General features: G+C 37.7%; 1 protein-coding gene across 13 annotated transcripts in view; it reads left to right on the plus strand.

Annotated features, from left to right (window-relative positions):
* MPDZ (multiple PDZ domain crumbs cell polarity complex component) overlaps positions 1-20,930 on the plus strand; it is an 82,972-nt gene that overhangs the window by 45,646 nt on the left and 16,396 nt on the right. For 3 of the 13 annotated variants that reach the window (XM_088157333.1, XM_088157334.1, XM_088157338.1), the window contains 10 exons: positions 42-83; positions 4,292-4,396; positions 5,177-5,269; positions 5,767-5,944; positions 8,055-8,165; positions 8,689-8,772; positions 11,309-11,410; positions 12,635-12,706; positions 15,441-15,603; positions 16,204-16,400. In XM_088157333.1, the coding sequence (XP_088013459.1) occupies positions 42-83; positions 4,292-4,396; positions 5,177-5,269; positions 5,767-5,944; positions 8,055-8,165; positions 8,689-8,772; positions 11,309-11,410; positions 12,635-12,706; positions 15,441-15,603; positions 16,204-16,400 (1,147 nt within the window). The remainder of the gene's footprint in view (positions 1-41; positions 84-4,291; positions 4,397-5,176; positions 5,270-5,766; positions 5,945-8,054; positions 8,166-8,688; positions 8,773-11,308; positions 11,411-12,634; positions 12,707-15,440; positions 15,604-16,203; positions 16,401-20,930) is intronic. The other 10 variants (XM_088157341.1, XM_088157345.1, XM_088157344.1 and 7 more) reach the window with 8 other exon arrangements.

Genomic DNA, 20,930 nt, shown 5'->3' on the forward strand with positions numbered 1-20,930 from the left:
CCTTTGTAAAAAGATGCTGCATCATATGCTTCACATTCTAGATCTTCTCCAGCACCTGCTGATGATCAGGCCCTCTGTTATGTGTGAGTATTGGCAATTCAGAAATTCATTATGGCTCTGTGTTGCAACTTGTCTGTAAAATCATTCCATGCTTTTATGACATCAGTAGTAATGTCAGGGATATATCCAGATATAGGTACATATTCTTTCTTCTTATGTATGTTTGTGTGTGCATGCACCTGTGGCTGCACATGTGTATGTGTATATGTATTTTTTTTTCATTAAAAAAGATACAACTGTGTGTGTATAATTGTACTATATATTTATATATGGCTTTAAACTTGAAGATTGAAACACACATTCTAAGTCTGGAATGAAAAGACCTGTATTCTAAAAAAATTATTGTTAATATTTTTAAATTTCACCTATGACAGCCACCCAATATGTGCTCAGAGCACGTGTGCATGTTGTGTGTATGTGTACAAGGTTCACTTCTAGAATTGACATGAGTGCTATGTACTGATATCTGGATTAATCTCAGTGTCATATTTTCTGTGGCACTTACATTTTACTTTCTTCATGTATGCAAAGGTTCAAATTGAACCTTAAATGTTAATTACAGTAATTTGTCCTGAGCATTTTCCATACTTTGTAATTTATTTGTTGGTGTTTTAAGATTTTGTGTGGCTGTTCAGTCAAGCATGTGATAAATGTTCCTCTGTACTGCATGCAGTGTTGTGTTTACAAGATATTTTCATATGTACAACCATTGGTGTTTCCATTGTCACTGCTTTAGTTGCTAGTGCATATCTCTGGGGGTAAGAGAAGTGATGATAGCTCTCAAGAAAGAAAACCAGAACACTTCTCTTCCGAGCTGTACATCTACAAAAGAGAGGAAGATGGTTAAACCATGCATATATTTTCCTTTGAAATTGTTGCACTTTAATTTCTCTTGCAGTGAAGAAATATGACACAGAAGTGGAACAGTCATTTATTTATTTTGTTTCTCTGTCTTCATGTCTGCTTTCTTGTTTCTCTTACTGTCTTCTCTGTAGCTATATCACGATGATTACCAGTCTGTTTTGCAGATCAACTATTCAGTTGCCTTGGTGGGTTTTATTTCTGCTTTACAGCACAAAGTTCATCAGGGTTGGTCAGAGGAGCCAAAAGTACTTCTTGGTCTGTGCCCCTCATCATCCCAGCCACAGCCTGAGCTGTACAGGATGATGCTGAATCTCTTCAGACCTCTCTTTGACCTCTGAGGGAACTCCAGCAGCAATCCAGCAAGTGATGGATTTGATAACTGTGGGGTGTCTCACAATGAGCACTAAGCAGGGAAATTACTCTTTCATTTCAATAAAAACATGCAGAACACAGAGAGTAGAACAGTCGCATCAGTAATACAGGTAATAAGAGCAGTTAGGGAAATCTTGGCAGTTAACTGGACTTTGGAAATCATGAGCAAGATACAAAGGCAAACTCCACACAGAATATAACTTAATGTATTGGATCGCTGTAATTTGATTAATTTGATTTTCTTTTGTATGTTTTTTTTTTTTTTTTGCAAAATGCAAGTGTTCTGGTTTAAATTTGTGAAGCAACTGAAGCATTACAGAAAGCTAGATAAAAATGAACATGTAGATAAGAATGAACAGTTAAAAATATACTAAACGTTCTTTTAAGTGCTTTAAATTTGGCTATTAGAACTGTAGTTAAGCACTAGAATAGAAATAATGTATTTTTCCAAAGAGCTAAAATGTATCAGCTCCCAGTGAGATTATTTAAATTTTATTCCAGCTGTGGAAATCAGTTAGGTAATTCAGTTGCTCAATTTTAGATGCATTTTTTTAAAATGGTAAAACAAACCTCTTTTCTTTATAGTTCCAGTGCTGTAAACAGAAGGGAAAGCTAAGGCAGCTTTTCAGAGATGTTTCTAAGTAGCATTTGAAACTCTTTGAGAGCATCCTTTTAGTTCATACGTTTTTAATGATTCAGCACAATGTCATTTATTTAATCATAAAACAAAACACAATAGGGTGTCCCAGAAGTTGGAGTGCATATGGTTTGCCTCCCCCCTTGAGATGAGCTGATCTCAAGTGCTCATGTATAAGGTAAGGATTACTACTGCCCTTGGACCTTGGCACTCTGCATAATTATTTGCCTTGTGCTCCTTGCAGAAAAGGACTAGACAAGAGTTGATATATGCTGGACACTACTATCAGAGGTACAGTCTGATGTATACATTCAGGCTGAATCTGGGATAATGTGTTTCCTTTATGGGGTGTGCCATTCTCCTTTCCACACTTTGGACCATAGCTTCCAAGCTTCAGTTTAGAATAAATGAGATTGTCCAGGCTTTCTAGCCAAAAGTTCTGGTTTCTTTACTGTATCTTTCTCTCAAGGGAAAACTACATTATTTCCTACTTACTTTTGTAAGTGATGATTATTACTGAATGCATGTTACATTTTCTTACATTGAAATGTAACTAGCAGGTCTTACAGGTTTTGTAGAGCCAAGGTATTCTTATGGGCCTGTTGGCTGAAGCTGCTACATCAGCATTTGACTCATGAGCATTTTGTGATCATAATACTAGTACTTTGCTATAGCTCAACACACTTGGAGTTGGAGATGGCTGAGAAATAGTAGTCATTATTCTCCAAAATTCTCTTCTCTCTTTCTTTTTGCTTTAGCATTTCCCAGTGCTAGAACACCCTCAGGAAAGGCAGATAAGGGATAGTGACATTGTGCTGAGAGTTTGTTTCCAAGTGTATTTTAACTTCTCATCTCTCCCAAAGGAAAATATGTTGTGTCAAGTGGAGTAACTCTTACGTGTTTGAAAAAAGGCCAATACAGAACAGGGAGATTTAAGGAAGAGGTAAAGTTGTTGATAATGATGATTTTAGAATGGGTATGGATTTAGATAATACAGTTTTAGAAATTTCCATTAAAAGAACTAGTAAGTTAACTTCCATTTAGCACCCTAGACATCTTCATACTTTTTGCACTTTTCTAGATGTGGTAGATGTGAGAGGAGATGTGCTTGGACACACACAGATGGACACATTAAGGTGATCCTTACAATAATTTTTGGTAGCGTGTTTTAGACTGATAGCATTAATTGTATAAAAGATTATTTGCATTTCTTCTGATGCTTGATGTATTCAGCAGAAAACTATGGAGAGAGGGAATCAGTGGTAAACAGGGTATGACAAAGAGGACATCAGTCAGAAATTATGGACAAGGGAAGGCTCCATGTAAAAGCCTCAGACTTTAAAGCCTCGTCCCAGCAGCTTACATATCCTTATGAAGTGGCCAAGATCTTTTATTTTTTTCTTTAGCCCTGTCTCTTCATGGGGAAATATGTTATTTTTTCTTTTAGCAATGTTATGTATGGCAAGACAGAATTATTTTTCTGTCCTTTTTTCATCAGCCTTACTTGTTGCTGTACTTAAGCCTGACAGCTAAGCTGTAGATTTTTAAGAAGACAAAGCATTGTTAAAGGAGGGCTATCTAAGTAGCCCTGTGTATATCATGGTCCATAATGTGGTGTCCGTTTGCCTCCCAGATGGAATCTTTTCAAGGAATATTCTTCAGGCCTTAATCTTTTTTCCCCTCTTGTTTCACTCTTCCCAGTCCATTGGGCCATTTCTGTTTCTGGCTTTCAAACATCAAGTGGAGTCTGCACATCATTTGGCTGATGAAACACTGCTGTCGCACTGTCCTAAACTGGTTGGAAGTGCATGAAGGCCTGGAGGAAGGAGTTGACCAGGGGATTGGTCCCTGTGGCATAGGTGGTGTGCTGTAACACATTTTTATGTCTAAACCCATGAAGTATTCTTCATTAAAAGCATAGAAATCTAAAATAAGTACAAAACCACCCAGAAAAGCACAAAACCTCCTATAGGCCAACTTTCAGAAACATTTTGGCAGTCATTGAGGGTGGTAATGGTGCCTCAAACCTTACAGATCCTTCAGTGTTTGTCTTTGCATGAGGAGTCTGAGTTTTGAATGAAGCTAGATTGTCTCTTGTTACATTTCTGTCACTGTTGAAGCACCATTTACTTTAATTACAAAAAAATTATGTGCTGTTCAGCTACCTAATTTGACTATAAATGTGTACTTGTTGCAAAGTCGCAAAGGATTTGTGTAAGTGCTTATTCCCAACATACCAGCACTGTGGCTTTGAAGTCAACAAAGTAGGCTTGAGTGGCTTCTTCATCCATACCACACCCACTAAAGGGAGGACTGGCATTCCTTATGCTAGTTTAATCATGTCTCATTTTATTGCAGTATTACGTATGTGCCAGCAGAAAATTTAGACGAGTACAGGGCCAGTTTGGGACAACAGACAGAGGGAGCTGTGCCACTTGAACTTTTTCCTTCACATATTGCCAGGTAAGTTGAAAGGCTTACAGCTTTCTCCCAAATAGCTCTCAAATGCAACTCTTTCCATACACCTTGCACATTTTGGGAAAATAAGTTTTATTTTAGAAGAGATAAAAGATGGATGATTTTCTTCAGACCAGCAGCCACTACAATAGCAAGCTGTTAAAAATACAGTTTTTGCTTTGAATAGCAAAATTTTCAGCGTTTTTACAAGGCTGTTTAATCTGTCCAAAAAGATTGAATTCTTTCTCATTCTAAATTTCTCTTAAATATCATGCAATTGGATTTATGCATTGCACAAATACTGAAGTGCTTCCAACATAAGACTTCGGTATTGATGGTTTTTCCAGAACATAACTGGGAAGAATAAATTATGCCATTCTTTTCTCTGAGTTTCAAAAATTAATTGCAGTTACAATCCAGAATTTCCAAGTGATGAATAATTGGTTTTTTTACAATTCAGCTCCAAAAACAGTAAGTTTAGTTGAGTTCTGCTGTTGTAATTTCTTCCATTTTGAAAACTATAAATTAACTTTAGCTTTCATTTGGTTCTCGTTCCAAATTACAGTTTTTATTCTGTGTTGTGGATAGAAAATTCATTGCTGATAAAAAGTGGCCAGGGAATTCCTGAACATCTTATGTATTCTAAAAGACATCAGGAAAGAAAGTTCCCTGCATGAATCGGGTGTACAAATTCTGATACTGACTCAATATATTAAATTATTCAGAAAAATCTAGTGTTTATATGGATATTTTAGAAATTAATTGCATGTTCCTGTTTATCATCAGGGAACTCCCAGAGCTTCCAGAACGTGAAGAGGGGGAGGGAGAAGAAAGTGAACTTCAAAATGCAGCTTTCAGTAACTGGAATCAGCCCAGAAAGTAAGTGCAGATCTAGTTGCACATTATAAAATGTCATCTCCAATTTAGAAATTTTGAAACATATTTTAAAAAGAGTAAAAAAACAATTGCTGCACCTTAGGTATGTTGTGCATTGCAGGAGTGATTAATGGTTGACTTTTACTGCCGTTGAGCTAAAATCCCTGCAGTCTAGCAGTGTCTTGATTGTTATAATAATTTACTTGTTCCAAGCTGACTCTCAGGGGTCAAGTCAAAAAAGATGAAGAGAGAGATTCAAAGTTTCTATTAGAATGCAAAACAAAGTGACTGATACTAGACTCAGTTACAGAATTTCTAATCAATCTATATCCATTTCCATCAGTCCAGTCAATAACTTTCAGTGAAAGACAAAACTTTCCAAGGAGAAGTTATTTCAGAATTTTAAAAATAATTGTGCAAATCCAGATGTCTTCAATGTACAACTTTGTCATAATCGGAATAGATTTTAGTTTAGTTTGGTCCTTTTTTTGTCACAAAAGGGTTGAACTCTGGAGAGAGCCTAGCAAGTCGTTGGGGATCAGCATTGTTGGAGGACGAGGGATGGGAAGCCGCCTGAGTAATGGAGAAGTGATGAGAGGGATCTTTATCAAACACATTCTGGAAGACAGTCCAGCTGGCAAAAATGGAACACTGAAAACTGGAGATCGGATTGTAGAGGTACCATCTGAATGTCTTTTGCTACAATTCCCCCAGCATCTCAGGAGTCACTGACATGGATGTGTGGTAGGCTGACAGCTGAGCAATTGCTGCAGCTGATACCACTTGAACCACACAGACTGTAGTACCATCTGCTGATGTTTGTGTGCCAACAGCTGCCTGTTAAGTTGAATATCCAGCCTGAAACAGATGACTGACTGTGTAAGCAGGAGTCTGCAAAGCCAGCAGTTTGACCTGCCTATTTGAAAACCAGAATGGGTAGAAAAAAGCTTAAGTTTGGTGAAACTAAAAGATTTTTCACCTTTGCGTACTGGGTAGCAATAGAAACAGCCAGTGCAAACCATGCAAATGAATGCCAACATTATTTCCATCTTAAATCTTAATTGATTCACATAATTCTTATGCATCTTGTGCAGAAGTTAAGGGAGGCACAATTTTTTTTCTCCTGACATGAAGAAATCTGTGTTTGATACTTCAGATATCATGAACATTTTGCCCATGCCTGAGTGTGACATAGCCAGTGGTATTGCAGAGCAAGATTTATTTTCATTTCTCTTTTACTTAGCTAGTCTTGTGCTCATGCAGCCACTTCTGTTTCTCACTTAAAGATATTGAAGAATGAACTAAATGGAATAGATCTTTCCTGACATGACTATCAGTGTCAGACATTGCCCTATCTCCAGTGTCAGGCTAATAGGAACTGCCTGCATTTAACCCTGCTGGATGTCCTTAGCTGACTATTCATCAGTAAGAAGCACAACAAGCAGGGTGATGGAGTTGTTGATTCAGGCTCAGACTGGACTTGACTTACACGGTGGTACTGAACCTGCAGTTTGCTGTTTGCTACGAGATTGATATTGAGGATCTTGAAATAATACCTTAGTATAGGTAGCAGCTCCTGTAACAGGATGGAATAGTTTGCAGTGTATAAGAAGCTGGGAGGTGGAATTTTGCTTGAAGGCCACAAAGTTAAAAACATTCTTTTCATCTGAAAAAATATATTTTTATGAGTGCAGTTCTCTGACAAAGATGCTTGCAGAAGCTGGAATGGGTGAGTGAAATCAAAATGTTGTGTTAAGGTGACTGTTTCTGAATGAACGGTTTCAGTTTTTCAAGTTGTGGCATATGTAAACTTCCATCTCTGTAGAGCATACAGTTTTTCAGACATGGGAATTTGGAGGATGTTGTTGTTCTTGTTCAGTTCCTCATAGGTTTAGAATTTCTCTCAGATTGTTTTTGTGCTCTCTTATTTGCACTGGATGATTAAGTTTAACTTAGACAATTTAAAAGTTATAGCGGTCCTTCTCATCATATATGTTTGTGTGCTAGAATTTCCACTAACAAATAACACTTCTGTGTTAGCTTCCAGCTTTTATTGTGGTCATTGTGACAATACTTTACTGATGCTAACCTCACCTTAACATTGTTCATACCTGGATAACAGGACAAATTGTTTTACGCACTCATGCATATACAGACATGACAAAAACTGACCAGGCACGAATTTGTCCTTAGCCATCCTGTGTAAATGCATTCTTCCAGAAGATAGAAGCCTTTTCAACTCTGACCTAAAAGTTTAACTTCTGAAGGAAGTGTCTAGTAGCTAAAATTGATTTTATCTTGCTTTAGCAACAAAAAAAAAAAGATAAAACAAGAGCAAAGAAGTACATTATACTGGCAATACCCCATCATGAAAGACTCTAGCACCTAACAAATTTCAGTTTTTAAATCTCATAAAGTCCTGAGTAATAGTTCTTTCTTGAGGTGGGATTTGTAGGAAGCAGTATTCAGTAAACACTCCTACTGTCTTCAGATTATCATATCTTTTCAGTTACATTGCTTGTGGGAAAACTTAACAGAGTCTGAAGTAAAAATGTTGGAAAACGTGTTTTTAAAATGCGGAATCAGAGAATATTTATTTAATGTCCTATAAGTGCTCTTGGAAATATCAAACCTGTGTTTGAGGGATCTTGGGCCAAGTCAGTAGAAAGGTCCGCTAGAAACAGAGGTTTGGGCTTAGGTTTTAGTTAAAGTTTCCTAATAAAATTCAGAACTGACTCATGACTCTTGTAGCTTCTTGCAATGTTAAGATGAGGCCTTCCAATTACAGGTGGATGGAATTGACCTCAGAGATGCCAGCCACGAACAAGCTGTGGAAGCCATACGGAAGGCAGGCAATCCTGTAGTCTTTATGGTACAGAGCATTATAAGCAGACCGAGGGTAAGCATAAAGAATATGAAAAGAGATGTAAATACGTAGTAATAGATGAAGCAAATGTTCAAGATGGTGGTATTTGGGAATGGGATATTTAATCCTGAAAGTGCCATCTCAACTATTTTAGGAACAAAGATTTGATTTAAGTATTATTTCCATTTAGAATGAAATCGATTTGGATTTGGAAATACCCTCCAGTACGCCGTCCTCAAACTATATTGAAAAGCCTCAAGAAAGATAATTTGTTGGGGGGCAGAGTAGGAGTCTAACTAAAACCATCTGTTAGAGATTGACAGCGTGTCTGAGGAGCGCATGCAGAAATACAGCACCTGTTAAAAAATTCTGTGGACATTAATGAAAGGACCTAGAAGTACACGGAAGTGTCACTAAGCTGTATGGACATTGCAGACAAAAGCTACTGAGCTTTAATATGAGTTGATTGCACCACTAGAAACTAAACTTCCTCATTGTAGAGTCTGTGTAAGCTGCATGTTTATTTACTAGTTGTCTCATAACTCTTGTTCCCCAGCCAGAGTCTCTTTATAGCCCTTCTTCAGCTTCTGCTCCCTGTGGGCAGAAAACTACTAACCCATTTTATCGTCAGTCATCTAAGGTAAAGTTGCATGAACAAGCTCTGTTGATGTTGATTATTGACACTCAAACTACTAAAGTAATGCTTCTGCATTTGCTGTGGTGTGAACAGAATTGCTGCTACTGAATGTTTAGGCCCATTTGGGACGGAAATGATGCCATTGCTTTATCACACTTTCATTTAGAGAATATTTTATTTAGAGAATGCTCCTTTGCTATTTTTGATTGTAGTTCTTTATTCTCTATTTTCAAATTATGCTTGTTGATTATTTCTTGACTGTACTAACAAACTCTTTCTCTGTAAGCAGAAACATTGCAAATGCTCTTCCTGTACCATACATTATGTTGTGTTCTTCATAAATGGCATTATGTTTATTATTTTCATCTCTCAAAACTTGCATTTGTACTTAATAATAGGATCTTCTAAGGAAATTTCCTGCTTTCATTCACCATTCACCCAAGCAGCTAGCTGCCTACACACAAATTATAATTATTATGGCGTCACTATGTATTTAACCAGGCAGTCCATTTTAAGTGACCTTTAGCTAATGAGTCCATTTCTTACCTTTTGTTTTTTCATGCAGGTTTAGTAGTTAAAAGAGAGCCTGTGTGTACTCCAGAACAGCCTGAATAATGCAAGTGGCCTGTGAAAAGATAGTGATAGTTTTGATGATGAGTTACCCATAGAGTCTGTATTTCATACTGATTCCTTTCTGTATTTCTGAGTTAGAAACAATATATCACTGTGATTATGGTCCCATAGTGTTACAGCATTATGCTGTATGAAATGCTAGCTAGTTTCTGATAACTTAGCATCTTGGACACATTGATAAGATTCTGAATGGAAGTTAGCTGTAAAAATGAAAGATCAGAAGGAAAAAAATCCTGTTACTCTAGACTGATTTGAATTAAAAAAAAAAAAAAGTTAAAGAGAGAACTCCCTTTATTTTAGCATCTGCTCTTCTTGTCCTAGACTGCACAAAAAGTATGCTAAACTGAACTGTTCAAGCAAATTCAAATGTTCCATATTTTATCATAGTAGTCAGTCTCTATTAAATCAATGCTGTTGCATGGATTAGTATTAGGGCTAGTATTTTAGGAGCTATGCCATCATGATAAAATAAAAAAGGAAAGATTTGGAATGACTGTAGCTGAACTTTTGTTTCCTGTTTTACTAGGATTTTACTGTTGATATATGAAGTATTTGTGATTCTTATTTTAATTGCCTAAAATTTCAACAGGATATGTTTTAAAATTCTGTGCAGATGACATGTAACTGTTAAAGTGTAATAGGATGATTACAATATCAATTTACTTTTCACAAACCTTTCTTTATAATAGTCAAGATCAAATGAGAATCACATCCACAGAAAATCTTGTACCCTAGGGAAACAGCCTGTTGACTTTGAGTGTTTTGACAGAGAAGAATCCTTGGTCATTCATGGGATAACTTTGTCACTGCTGAAGATACAGTAGAGCCAAGACATTTGTTGTCTTACCAAATGGAATTACTTTTTTGCAACATTTATTTGAAAATAAATGTTTAGAGATGTATTTACTATTTTCAGAAGCATTTTTTTAAAAAGTGCTGTAAGAAATTTTTTAATCAGCACCAATCCTTTGAATTAAATTATCTTGTTATAAATTATATAAATGATCCTGGAAGGTTTTTACGTTCCTGTCCATACTATTTTCCAGCAGTGTTAAACTTGCAGCCTTAAGACTTACAGGTAATGGCCAGATGGATACACCCAATGTAGCAATTACTTCTAAGTATACACAGTGTATTTCCAGCATACTATTTGAAATAAGCCCTGTTTCCTCCTTACTAAGCAGATTCTGATCTCAAAATAGAATGCAGTACAAAAAATGCATGAGGAATATAAATGGTTAAGTTATAACCTTTTATATAAATGTGTAAATTCTTTTTCTGTTAAATGATAATGAGAAAGTACCTGGCTTTTGGGGAAGACCAGAATATTTAGTTACAATAAATTATAAATTCGGGCAGTTACACATGTATGTGCACATATACTAAGTATTACAAGAAGTTAGTTAGTTACACCTCTACTTAGAGATGCATAATATTACTAAGCCTTCACTTTTACAAAATAAACAGTGAGTGTATTACCACATAAATTAAATCAAATTGTAAGTATCTATGGTTTTCAAAATATAACTAAGCCTACTGCCTTGTTATATATAATTGTATTCATCCTACCCCAGAAGTCCACAATTTTTTCAATTAATTAATGTGTAAGAGTGTCCCATATGCTGAGATGTTTGAAAAAAAAAAGCACATAAATATTGCGTAATTCTGCACTTGATGTATGTTGCGGTCTAGAACAGGTGTGAGGATTGTTTTTCCTCTCTGCTGACAGAGCATCAGAAACACAGGGCAAATACAGTTTTGTTCAATTTGACATACCTATTTTAAGTTCAGAATGTGGACCTTGCTTAGCCCAAACAACTAAATGAATATGTTTTGGTTAACGAGTGAAAAGAGTTAATTTAAAACTTTTTTTTTTTGCTTAGTTTCTATTATGCTTTCCTTTTAGAACCCTTCCCTACTTTTCCCACAGAACAGTGTTTTCAGTAGGCCAGCTATCTTCAGCAGCACTAACCCATTTGCTGATTCTTCGCAGTTCAACACTGCTAAGGTTGGATGATGACACTCTATCTTTTCACTCACCAAACATCCTACGTGTGCTTCTTTCCCATTGCTGTCTTTGTGTTTAAATTATTTTATACCAGTTTGGGCTATGGGCTATGCTGATGAGCTTGAGAACTCTATGTAGTGAATTTAAAAAGACATAGACATGCATATACTTTTGCCATAGAAAAGTTATGGAGAAATTTAAAAATACCAGCTCCATTAATCATAACCACTAAATCTGATCTATTGAGAGCTACCAAAGGGGTAGGTTTTCAATTATAAGATCAGTCCCTGAGATATACCAAGATATACCAAAATACCAAGTGTAACTCTCTCATCAGTGTAAGTTGTTTTGCTGCTATGTACTTCTTTTTTGGTTTTTTGTGGTTATGACTTTCCAACTTTGATCTCTCTCTTATTTTTGCATGAAAAAACCCAACAAACTTGCAGCTATTTTTTTTATGATGCTGTATGAAAATATTTTCCCTCTGCTTCTTGAAAATTATTTTAATGCACCATGAATGCTAACATCTTTGGAAATACAAAAAAAGTTAGACTATTTTTTTTTTTATGGCTAGTGCTTACTGCATGTTGTTCATAATGGGAACAGTGCTAACTTCTAATGAAAAAACCCTAATCCTAATATGCATGCATTTTTGATTTAATAAAATAATTTCTAGCTGGTTTTACATTTTGGAAGTGATTGTGCCCTTTGTCTATTTTCCCATGTTGTCAAAAATATTAAATGTGCAACAAACACTTATGATTTGATATGTGGTGTATAATTGCGTGTGTGTTTTGAAATCTCTTTTTGTGTCTGTTACAGTTCTGAGGAAAGAGAGTAGATGTGTAGCATAAATGATGACTTATGTTTTCTATATTTTTAAAACTATTTCTGAAAAATGTTGCACACATTTTAGAAGAAAACCTGATGATCCTGTAGTTTATGGATAATTTCTTTCTTAGCACTGATATAAGAACGGCCATCTGTCATCTCCCTCTTTTTCTGAACTCAGGTTCAGTGTATAGTTCAATGTCTAGTGAGAAACTTTGATGAATCAGGCTCTTTAGTAATCCCTAAAATACTTTTGTCCATTTATAAATCAAGTTAATAAAGTTGCTACAGTTAGTAAAATGAATCTGTAATTGAAAATGAGTTATTGGTTAGTAGTACTGTGTATTGCCAAAGGTGCTATAACATGTGGATTGCTGTTTTCTGTTACTGTAGGAGGTATCGAATCCAATTAGGGTTACCTTCCGTTGTTCCCCAACTAACCCTTTTGCTCCCACACCATTCAAGGTTTGTCTTAATTCCCGTCAGTTGGTCCTACTGTATGTGTGCTGTACTTTTGTACATGGCCTGTGATATTTTCTGGAGTACTGCTTCTTCTTCCGCCTGTGCCTTCATTTTTTCAAGTTCCAGACTTGCTGCCATTTTAAGTATTTGCTTGACTGTGATCAGAATGACCCTGGTAGCTAAATGTGTTCAGCAACTGTTGGATGCTTTGCATTTTAAATGAAATACTGTGGTGTGGCACACTGGAAGTATTTCATGAGATTAAGCCTTTTAAGTTTTTTGTGCATTGCCCGATTCAGGGAGCAAAAGTCTTATGTGTGTGAGGACTGGCTTCTGCTTCTGGCTGTTCAAATGTGTCAGGCTGAGTTCTGCAGGCAGGACATGTTCCCCCTTCCCCAAATGGCATTGCAGCACAGTTTTTACCTTTGTACAACGGAGCCTTGATTTCACTTTCATTTCAGCATTTCCTTAAACCTCAGAAATGTTCAGATTATGTTAACGTTGTCACGCGCCCACAATGGTACAAAAAGATGCATTTTTTTGTCAATGATTTTGTCAAGTGGCTGCAGTTTATAAGTGCTAATCTGTCAGGATGTAGCCCTACATCCACACCTTACAAATCTTCCAGAGGTCCTTTACACCAATATTGTGCTCCTTTTTTGGTCATGTTTTCTTTAAATTTTGCTGTTCTTGGACACTGTTGCGTACAAACAAAAAAGTACCTCTAAAGTAATCCATTAATTTTGGTTTTAAAACATAAAACCTAAGGTTTGCTGATCTGGTTTGATCTCACACTTGTATTGGATTTGTGTTGCAAGATAATGGTAGTTAGGGTGACCTTTGTCATATGATTTTCCCCATCCAGCTGAAGAAGGGAGTGATAGAGCAGCTTCGGTGTGCGCCTGGCCTCCAGCTGGGGTCAGCCCACCAAAACTGTATTTCCTTATGTTTCCAGGGTATAATTTAGCTTTAGTAAAATTCTAGGAAGGAAAAAAGAGTGTTTCTAGAATTTCTCTCCCTTTTGCCCCTCCTCAATGTGGAGGTATATTATCAACTTTTCTTTTTTGTGGACAGATGGACTTTTGATTGTGAAAAATAACTCTTAATATTACTAGGTAGTGTTTCTACTCTTCTCCGATTCTAGTAGGTGACAATGTCTTTGCTAGAATTTTGTTGCTTCAGTTTAGGGATGTTAGGTGTCATCTTAGGAGGATGGCATTGTGTTAGATTTGAAGCATGGTGGGTGCAATGTGACTAAAGATACAAAAAGTCATATATAACACATATATTTTTAATAAAAGTTATTGGCTTGGATGTCACTTCCCACACTTTTGTCATTTAGTGACTTCTTAGTTAAGTTCCTGGAACAAGTTCCTAAACAAAAGGAAAATCTTTTTCAAGCAAAAGTAGAATGAGAGAACTGAAATAGGACATTTGCAATATATTAAATCTTTGGAGTTACAGAGTGAAGATAAGTAATTTTTGTTTAGACATGGGACCTTTCTCAAATTTCAAAATGACTAAACTGATAACATCCCAGGTTTCTCAACACCTTCAATTTGAAAGCTGATGTGTATATTCTGAGGTGTATATTGTTAGTAATTTCACTGTTGCCTCTGTTGAAGAGATTATTACCTGAGTGATTTTGGCACCTAAACTCACCATCTGAGATAGTGCGTTCAAGCTTGCTGATGGAGGTAGTGAGAACTGAAATTATGAGAATAGGGTTATGAAGCTAGGGCAACACACCTGAAAAACTTGAGTGTTGTAAAAATACTGGATTTTCATTTAAAATTCTTGGTTTTTACTTCAGTAGCTGATCTGCCAAGTATCTAGGTCTCTTGGGCATGCATAAGCTAAAGGATGATGATATTCAGAGGGAAATTTCTTGCTTCCATGTTTACTCTAAACAAGGCAAAATTATACAAATTTCACATAGTGAAATCCCGTATCAGAGTCCATATTCCTTAAGGAAACTGCCCTGAATGGAAGCTTGCAAGGCTGTGGATTTGGGCATTTAACCATTATATTGCAGTAGTCCTGTGTTTATACCTCTTAATTTTTTGTAAATATGAATAGAATAAATGAAGACCAAAAGATTTGTCTCTTGTGATTTAACCTGTGTCCTCCTTTTTTAGATCTTCTCTGTGCAGCTTATAGGAAACTAGTAAATGAGACTGAAAAGTCACTTTGGATTTCTTCAGTTATCATCTGTTTAATTTTAGTTTTTAGCTGTCCTTTCAGTTAACATGACAGTTGTTTTTTTTTTCCTGTGGGTATTTTTGAAAGTTCCCAGTTTTTTGTTTACTTTCTCTTTGCTCATATTTGGCTTCCTAAGCATATGATGGGAAGAAATTACATGTGATGACTTTTAAAAATAAATTTGGGAATAAGTATTTTACAAATCTGGCATAAAACAAAAGCACTTGAGTCTTCATAAAAGGCTTTTTCTGAAACATAAAGTGGCACATAAAACTTTACTGAATTGGGCTTTTACTGTGAGTTGTTTGCTTCCAGATACATTTTGGAGTGATGTTTTTTCTTATCTTCCGTGGTGTTTGTTTCTGTCTTTGATCTCTCTTGCCTTTCTGTGTGCTGTTACTAATTTAGAGTTTCAGCTGCTTGTTACTGAAACTTTGAAGCTATAGTCATTGCCACTTTGACATTTTTGTATACTACTTTGCCCTACAGAGAGCCTGCATCTTCTTAGCTGCTTCATTTTTCTTCTTCTTCACAGGCATTTGGTCAGTCTGATACAGAGCCAGAAAAGACTTCGCTTTGTAACATGCCTCTGCCCCCTCCCTCAGCATTTTCTGGAATGAGTTGTGATGCTGCACAGTCATCTTCTATCAGACTCCCAGAAGATGTGGAGAAGGACGATGAGTTCGGTTACAGCTGGAGTAAGTGTTTCCTGTGATAATATTTGAAATACTCAATGTTAAAATTGCACTGTATAAGACACAGGTGTGGAGGCATCCAGTTTGAACTGCTTTTTTTGTCATCTGCATCATGGTTTGGGTGCTAAGGTTGCTGTTTTAATTGTGCTTGGTCAAATGCACAAAGTAAAATATAAAACTAATTTATTTTTCTTTGTTGCACTGCAGTCTTTTTTTTTTTCTTCATGGTCCAAATTCAATATAGGACTACTTGAAGAATTTCAGTGTAATCCAGGTAATTGTTGGCAGTGATCAAAGTGATAGTATCTATTACCTGAAAGTGTAACTGGAGAAAAGATTACTTCTTTTGTGTATGAATTTTATTTTTAAGAAAAGTTATAATATTTTCTGAAGTTAGAAGGAAAACAAGAAGCTAAAAATACTATTATAAATAACCTAAGTCTTAGTTTAAAAGAAGTTGTGGTTTACAATGAAAATTTAATCACCCATTTTGGGCTTCTTTTGTCAGATGCTGCCCACTGAGCACTGATCTTGACTCTCTAGGTGACTTGTGAAACTTTTTTTTGTAAATCCAACCTCTGCTACCCACACTTTTACATTTAGAAAAGATCATGCAGCGCTATGGAAGTCTGCCAGGGGAGCTACACATGATTGAGCTGGAAAAAGGAAAGACAGGTCTGGGACTTAGTCTTGCTGGTAACAGAGACCGATCCAGGATGAGTGTCTTTATAGTGGGAATTGATCCAAATGGAGCAGCTGGAAAAGATGGCAGGTTACAGATTGCAGATGAGTTGCTAGAGGTGAGTTTCTGCAATTTATACTGAAGCCCAAATGTACTAACTTCAAATACCAAATTCTTGCTGAAATACATATGTTTTTCATTGGACTTTGAAATCTCAAATATATTCAAGTTCATATCACTATGCTATCAGATTTTAATTCTGATGTATGCCACATAAGTGCAGCATTTTTTTTCCTGGGTATAATAACAGCAAGTTATGGGTTAGATCCTTATATGCACCATTCACTCAAGAGTTGGACTCAGTGATCCTTGTGGATCCCTTCCAACTCAGAAGATTGTGCAATTTTGAATGAAGGTATGCTGAATAAAAATGTGGGACAACAGCAGTTTCTGAGTTACAGAGATGTATGGAGTGGGAGTGAATTGCAGACTGTGAAAAATATTGAAGTCCTCCAGTCCACCCATCTGTGGAGTACTCCAGACTTTCTAGTTACTTCTCTGTTTACTAGAAGTGTGATAATAACAGAATATTTTTATATTGTGTAACACAGAATGTGGAAATTAAATTGGGGAAACAGGAACAGATCTATTTTTATTATAGACGTCTAACTCATGATGTGTTTGGGTGCTGTTTTCTAGTGGATTGGAGTGACCGAACCACTAAACATACAGTTAACATTTCAAGTACTACGTGAAGCATAACTTATGTTTCTATATTCTCACAGCCCAGTTGATGATACTTGGAGATTCCTTACTATAGTTTTTCCCATTCTTTCTGATAGCAGTAGGTAACATTACCCTCACACAAATGCCAGGTGTAACTTCAAAGTTATATGTGGAAGTGTGTGAGGATGTGCTGGGGAAGTGGTACAGAAAGGGAATGATGAATCTGAACGAAGCTTGAGGGAGACATGGAGAGAGTAAATTATGTAGGCTGGAACTTGCAGACCAGGAAAGAAATTAAGGAATTTCTGGCACTGTGGACCAAGTCTCATAGAGGGAACTTCTTTGCACACTTCAGTATTGTGAGACAGTTCATTCGAAACATCTGTTTTTAAAATCCTGATGTTGAAGAGGTGGAATATTCTGAAAACATGTTGAAATATGTCTGTCTGAATCTATCATCTTGTGATTTCCTGCTTACTGTCCACACTGTAAACTTGCAGACTAGTGCTAAGAAATTCCTCAACCTCTTCTGGGAGGAGACATCTGATCTTGCTGCCTATACTCCCCAGTAGCTGTCCATCAGCTGTTGAGGTCCATGTCCCATGCCCCACTTGGTGGCAGCCTGACCATGTGTTTTTTGCAAGGCTGTGGCAGCCACTGCAGGAAATGCTGCATTTAGGTTGTGAACTCCGGTGTAAATGACAAGGCTCAATATCCCTGTGACCATGCCTGGTGTGCACACCCTACATAGGAGGCGGTTGGTGTTATGCTCAACCCTCGTTACAGTGTCTTGCATCTGTTGCTTTGCTGTGTCTCTGCTTCTGTTAGTGCTACCTGTGTGCATTTTATTGCTGTCCCTTTGTGTAGGTCCAAATTGTCCTTTTTCAATAATTTCTCTTTTCTTGAGTTAACTTTGGCACCATGGCTTTCCATTTTCAAGAAAAAGTGGAACTTAACAAATCCAAGCAAATAATGGCCTTAGTCTGCAAGTCCCACACTGCTAGCTCCTCTCGTATCTGAATCATTGTTGCTTCAAGGTGTTATAGTGACTAGTCTGCTCTGCCAAATGGAAGAAATATTGCCAGATCACATCTTCAGATAGTAAGTATGGAGTCATAGAATGGCTTGGGTTGGAAGGGACCTTAAAGATTGTCTACTTGCAAGTCTTCCTCAATGGTCTGGGTTGCCATCTATCAGATCAGGTTGTTCGGGTCCCATTCAGTCTGGCTTTGACTACTTCCAAGGATGGAGCATCCACAGCTTCTCTGGGCAGCACATTCCAGTGCCTGACTATCTTCTGGGTAAAGAGTTTTTTCCTGACATCTAATCTAAAACTTTCTTCTTTCAGTTTAAAACCATTGTCCCTTGTCATATCCCTATCACCTCATGTAAAAGTTACTGTTTTTTTGTAAGCCCTTTTAAATTCTGGAAGGCTGCAATGAGGTCTCCCCAGAGTTTGCTTTTCTCCAGGCTAAACAATCATAACTCTTTCAGCCTGTCTTCACAAGAGAGGTGCTCCAGTCTTCTGATCATATTTATTCGTGGCCCTCCTGTGGAGCTGCTCTGACAGATCCACATCTTTCTTGCACTGGCAACTCCATAAATGGATGCAGTACTTGAGATGGGGTCTCATGTGGGCAGAGTAGAGGGGGCAAATCCCCTCACTTGACCTTCTGATCGCACCTCTTTGGATGCAGCCCGGGAAGTCATTGGCCTTCTGGGCTGTAAGCCTAGAGTGTTTGCTCATGTCCAGATTGTCGTTCACAAGAATCCCTAAATCCTTCTCTACAGGGTTGCTCTCAATGACTTCTGTTTCCAGTCCATACTGTTGTCTTGGATTGCCCCAACCCAGGTGCAGGACCTTGTAATTGGACTTGTTGCACCTCATGAGATTCCCACAGGCCCACTTGACAAGTGTTTCCAGGTCTCTCCAGATGGCATCCCATCTTTATGTTGTGTCAACTACACTACTCATCGTTGTGTCATCTGCAAATCTGTTGAGAGTGTACTCAATCTCTTCATCTGTTTCATTAATAAAATTTTAAATTAATTAAAGAGCCCCACTCCCAGAAAAGAGCCCTGACTTGTCACCAGCCTCCACCTTGACATACAGCCATTGATCACAATGCTGTGGCTGCCTCCATCCAACCAGTTCCTTATCCACCAAATAGTCCACCCTTAAAATCTGTCTCTCTCTTACTTGAAGATAAGGACATCGTGTGGAACTTTGTCAAAGGTCTTACACAGGCTTAAGTAGATGTCATTGGTTGTGCTGGCTGTCTCAGATCACCTCCCTGTCTTCTATGTGCCTTAACATTGCTTCCATGAGGATCTGCTTCATGATGTTTCCAGATACAGAGATGAGGCTCTATGGTCTGTGATTTTCCAGGTTTTCCTTTCTTGACTTTCAAGAGTGAGAGTGATGTTTTCTTTTTTCCAGTCACTGGGGACTTTGTCTGACCTCTGTGACTTCTTAAGTAGGACAGAGAGTGCCTTGGAAACTACACATAAGCCAGTTCCCTCAGGAACCTGGATTCCAGGTCAGATCCCATTGACTTGTGCCTATTCAATTTCATCAAGTGGTCTCAAACTTGCTTTTTGTTGGGAGACATTTTGCTTCTCCCAACCCCCACCTAGAGGTTCCATAACTTGAGAGATGTAAGAAGCCGGACTGTCATTGAAGACTGAGGTGAAGAACTTGCAGAGTTCCTCACCATTCTCCATATCCATTGCCACCAGCTGTCCATTCTTGTTTGTCAGGGAGGTACACTCTCCTTGGCCTTTCTTTTCTGACCTCTTGTACTTGTAGAACCCTTCTGATAACTTTTTACATCCCTTGCTAAAGCCCCTTCCTTCTGTGCCTCAGTATTTCTTAACCCATCTCTACACCCATCCAAACCATATCCACGTACTCTTCCCAGATCATCTGTCCCTAGTTCCACAGGCTATGCATTTCTTTCTTAAACCTCAGTTTGAGGAGCAGATCCTTGTTTAGACACGCTGGTTTCCAGCTTACCTAACATGATTCCTTACACATGGGGATGGAGTATCCTCAAAAAGCTACCAGCACTGGTGAGGTCCTCTGTCCGTAAGGAGACAGTTTCTATAAGATGCACTAATTCTTTTAACAGCTAGAAGTCCATTATATGAAAGATCAGGGTTAGTTCTGTCTCTGCTCTTTTTCAAGCCCGTGTTCCTTGACGTCAGTGATTTAACCAGGGCATGGTCACTGCAGCTGAGGCTGCCTCCAATCTCAGTCTTTCTAATGAGCTCGTCTGCACTGGTGAGTGCTGGATCCAGTAACACTCCTTCTCTGGTTGGTTCGTCCAATACCGGGACCAGGAAATTGTTCTCAGTGTACTCCGGGAGTCTTCTGGATTGTTTGCAGTCAGCTGTACCACTTTCCCAGCAGACATACAGATGGTTCAGGTCCCCCATCAAGATGAGAGCCTGCAAGCACAGTTGATTTCTGTACCTGAAGCAAGAAGTCTTGCCAACAGCCTCCTCTCTGACACACAGAACTACAAGAAGTCCTTCCTCCTCATCAAATCTAGTTTAAAACCCTGCTAAGTGTGCCCGTGTTCAGACTTCTGTGTATAAAGTGCTTGGCTCCGGGATTCAATGTGCCTGAGAGTCAATAAATAACAGCAATCTCGTTGTAGGATATAAGCAATTCATTTATTTGTTATGGTTAGAATTTCCCATGGCCCTGCTTAATCACTTCATCAGTCATGAAGTGATCAATGGCAAGAAGAAATAGATGATGTGCCAAGTCAACCCAATATAACTCAGAGAGTGACATTTTTAGCACTGTGGCAGTGTTAGTCTGAAGTCAAACTATAGTGAATATTTTTACTGGAAGAAGGGAGTGAAAGTAGGACATAACTCTTTATTTTTATACAGTTGCTGTTTAGTCAGTGAT

This window comes from Sturnus vulgaris, chromosome Z (genome assembly GCF_052056855.1).
Source record: "Sturnus vulgaris isolate bStuVul1 chromosome Z, bStuVul1.hap1, whole genome shotgun sequence".
Classification (NCBI taxonomy): Eukaryota; Metazoa; Chordata; class Aves; order Passeriformes; family Sturnidae; genus Sturnus; species Sturnus vulgaris.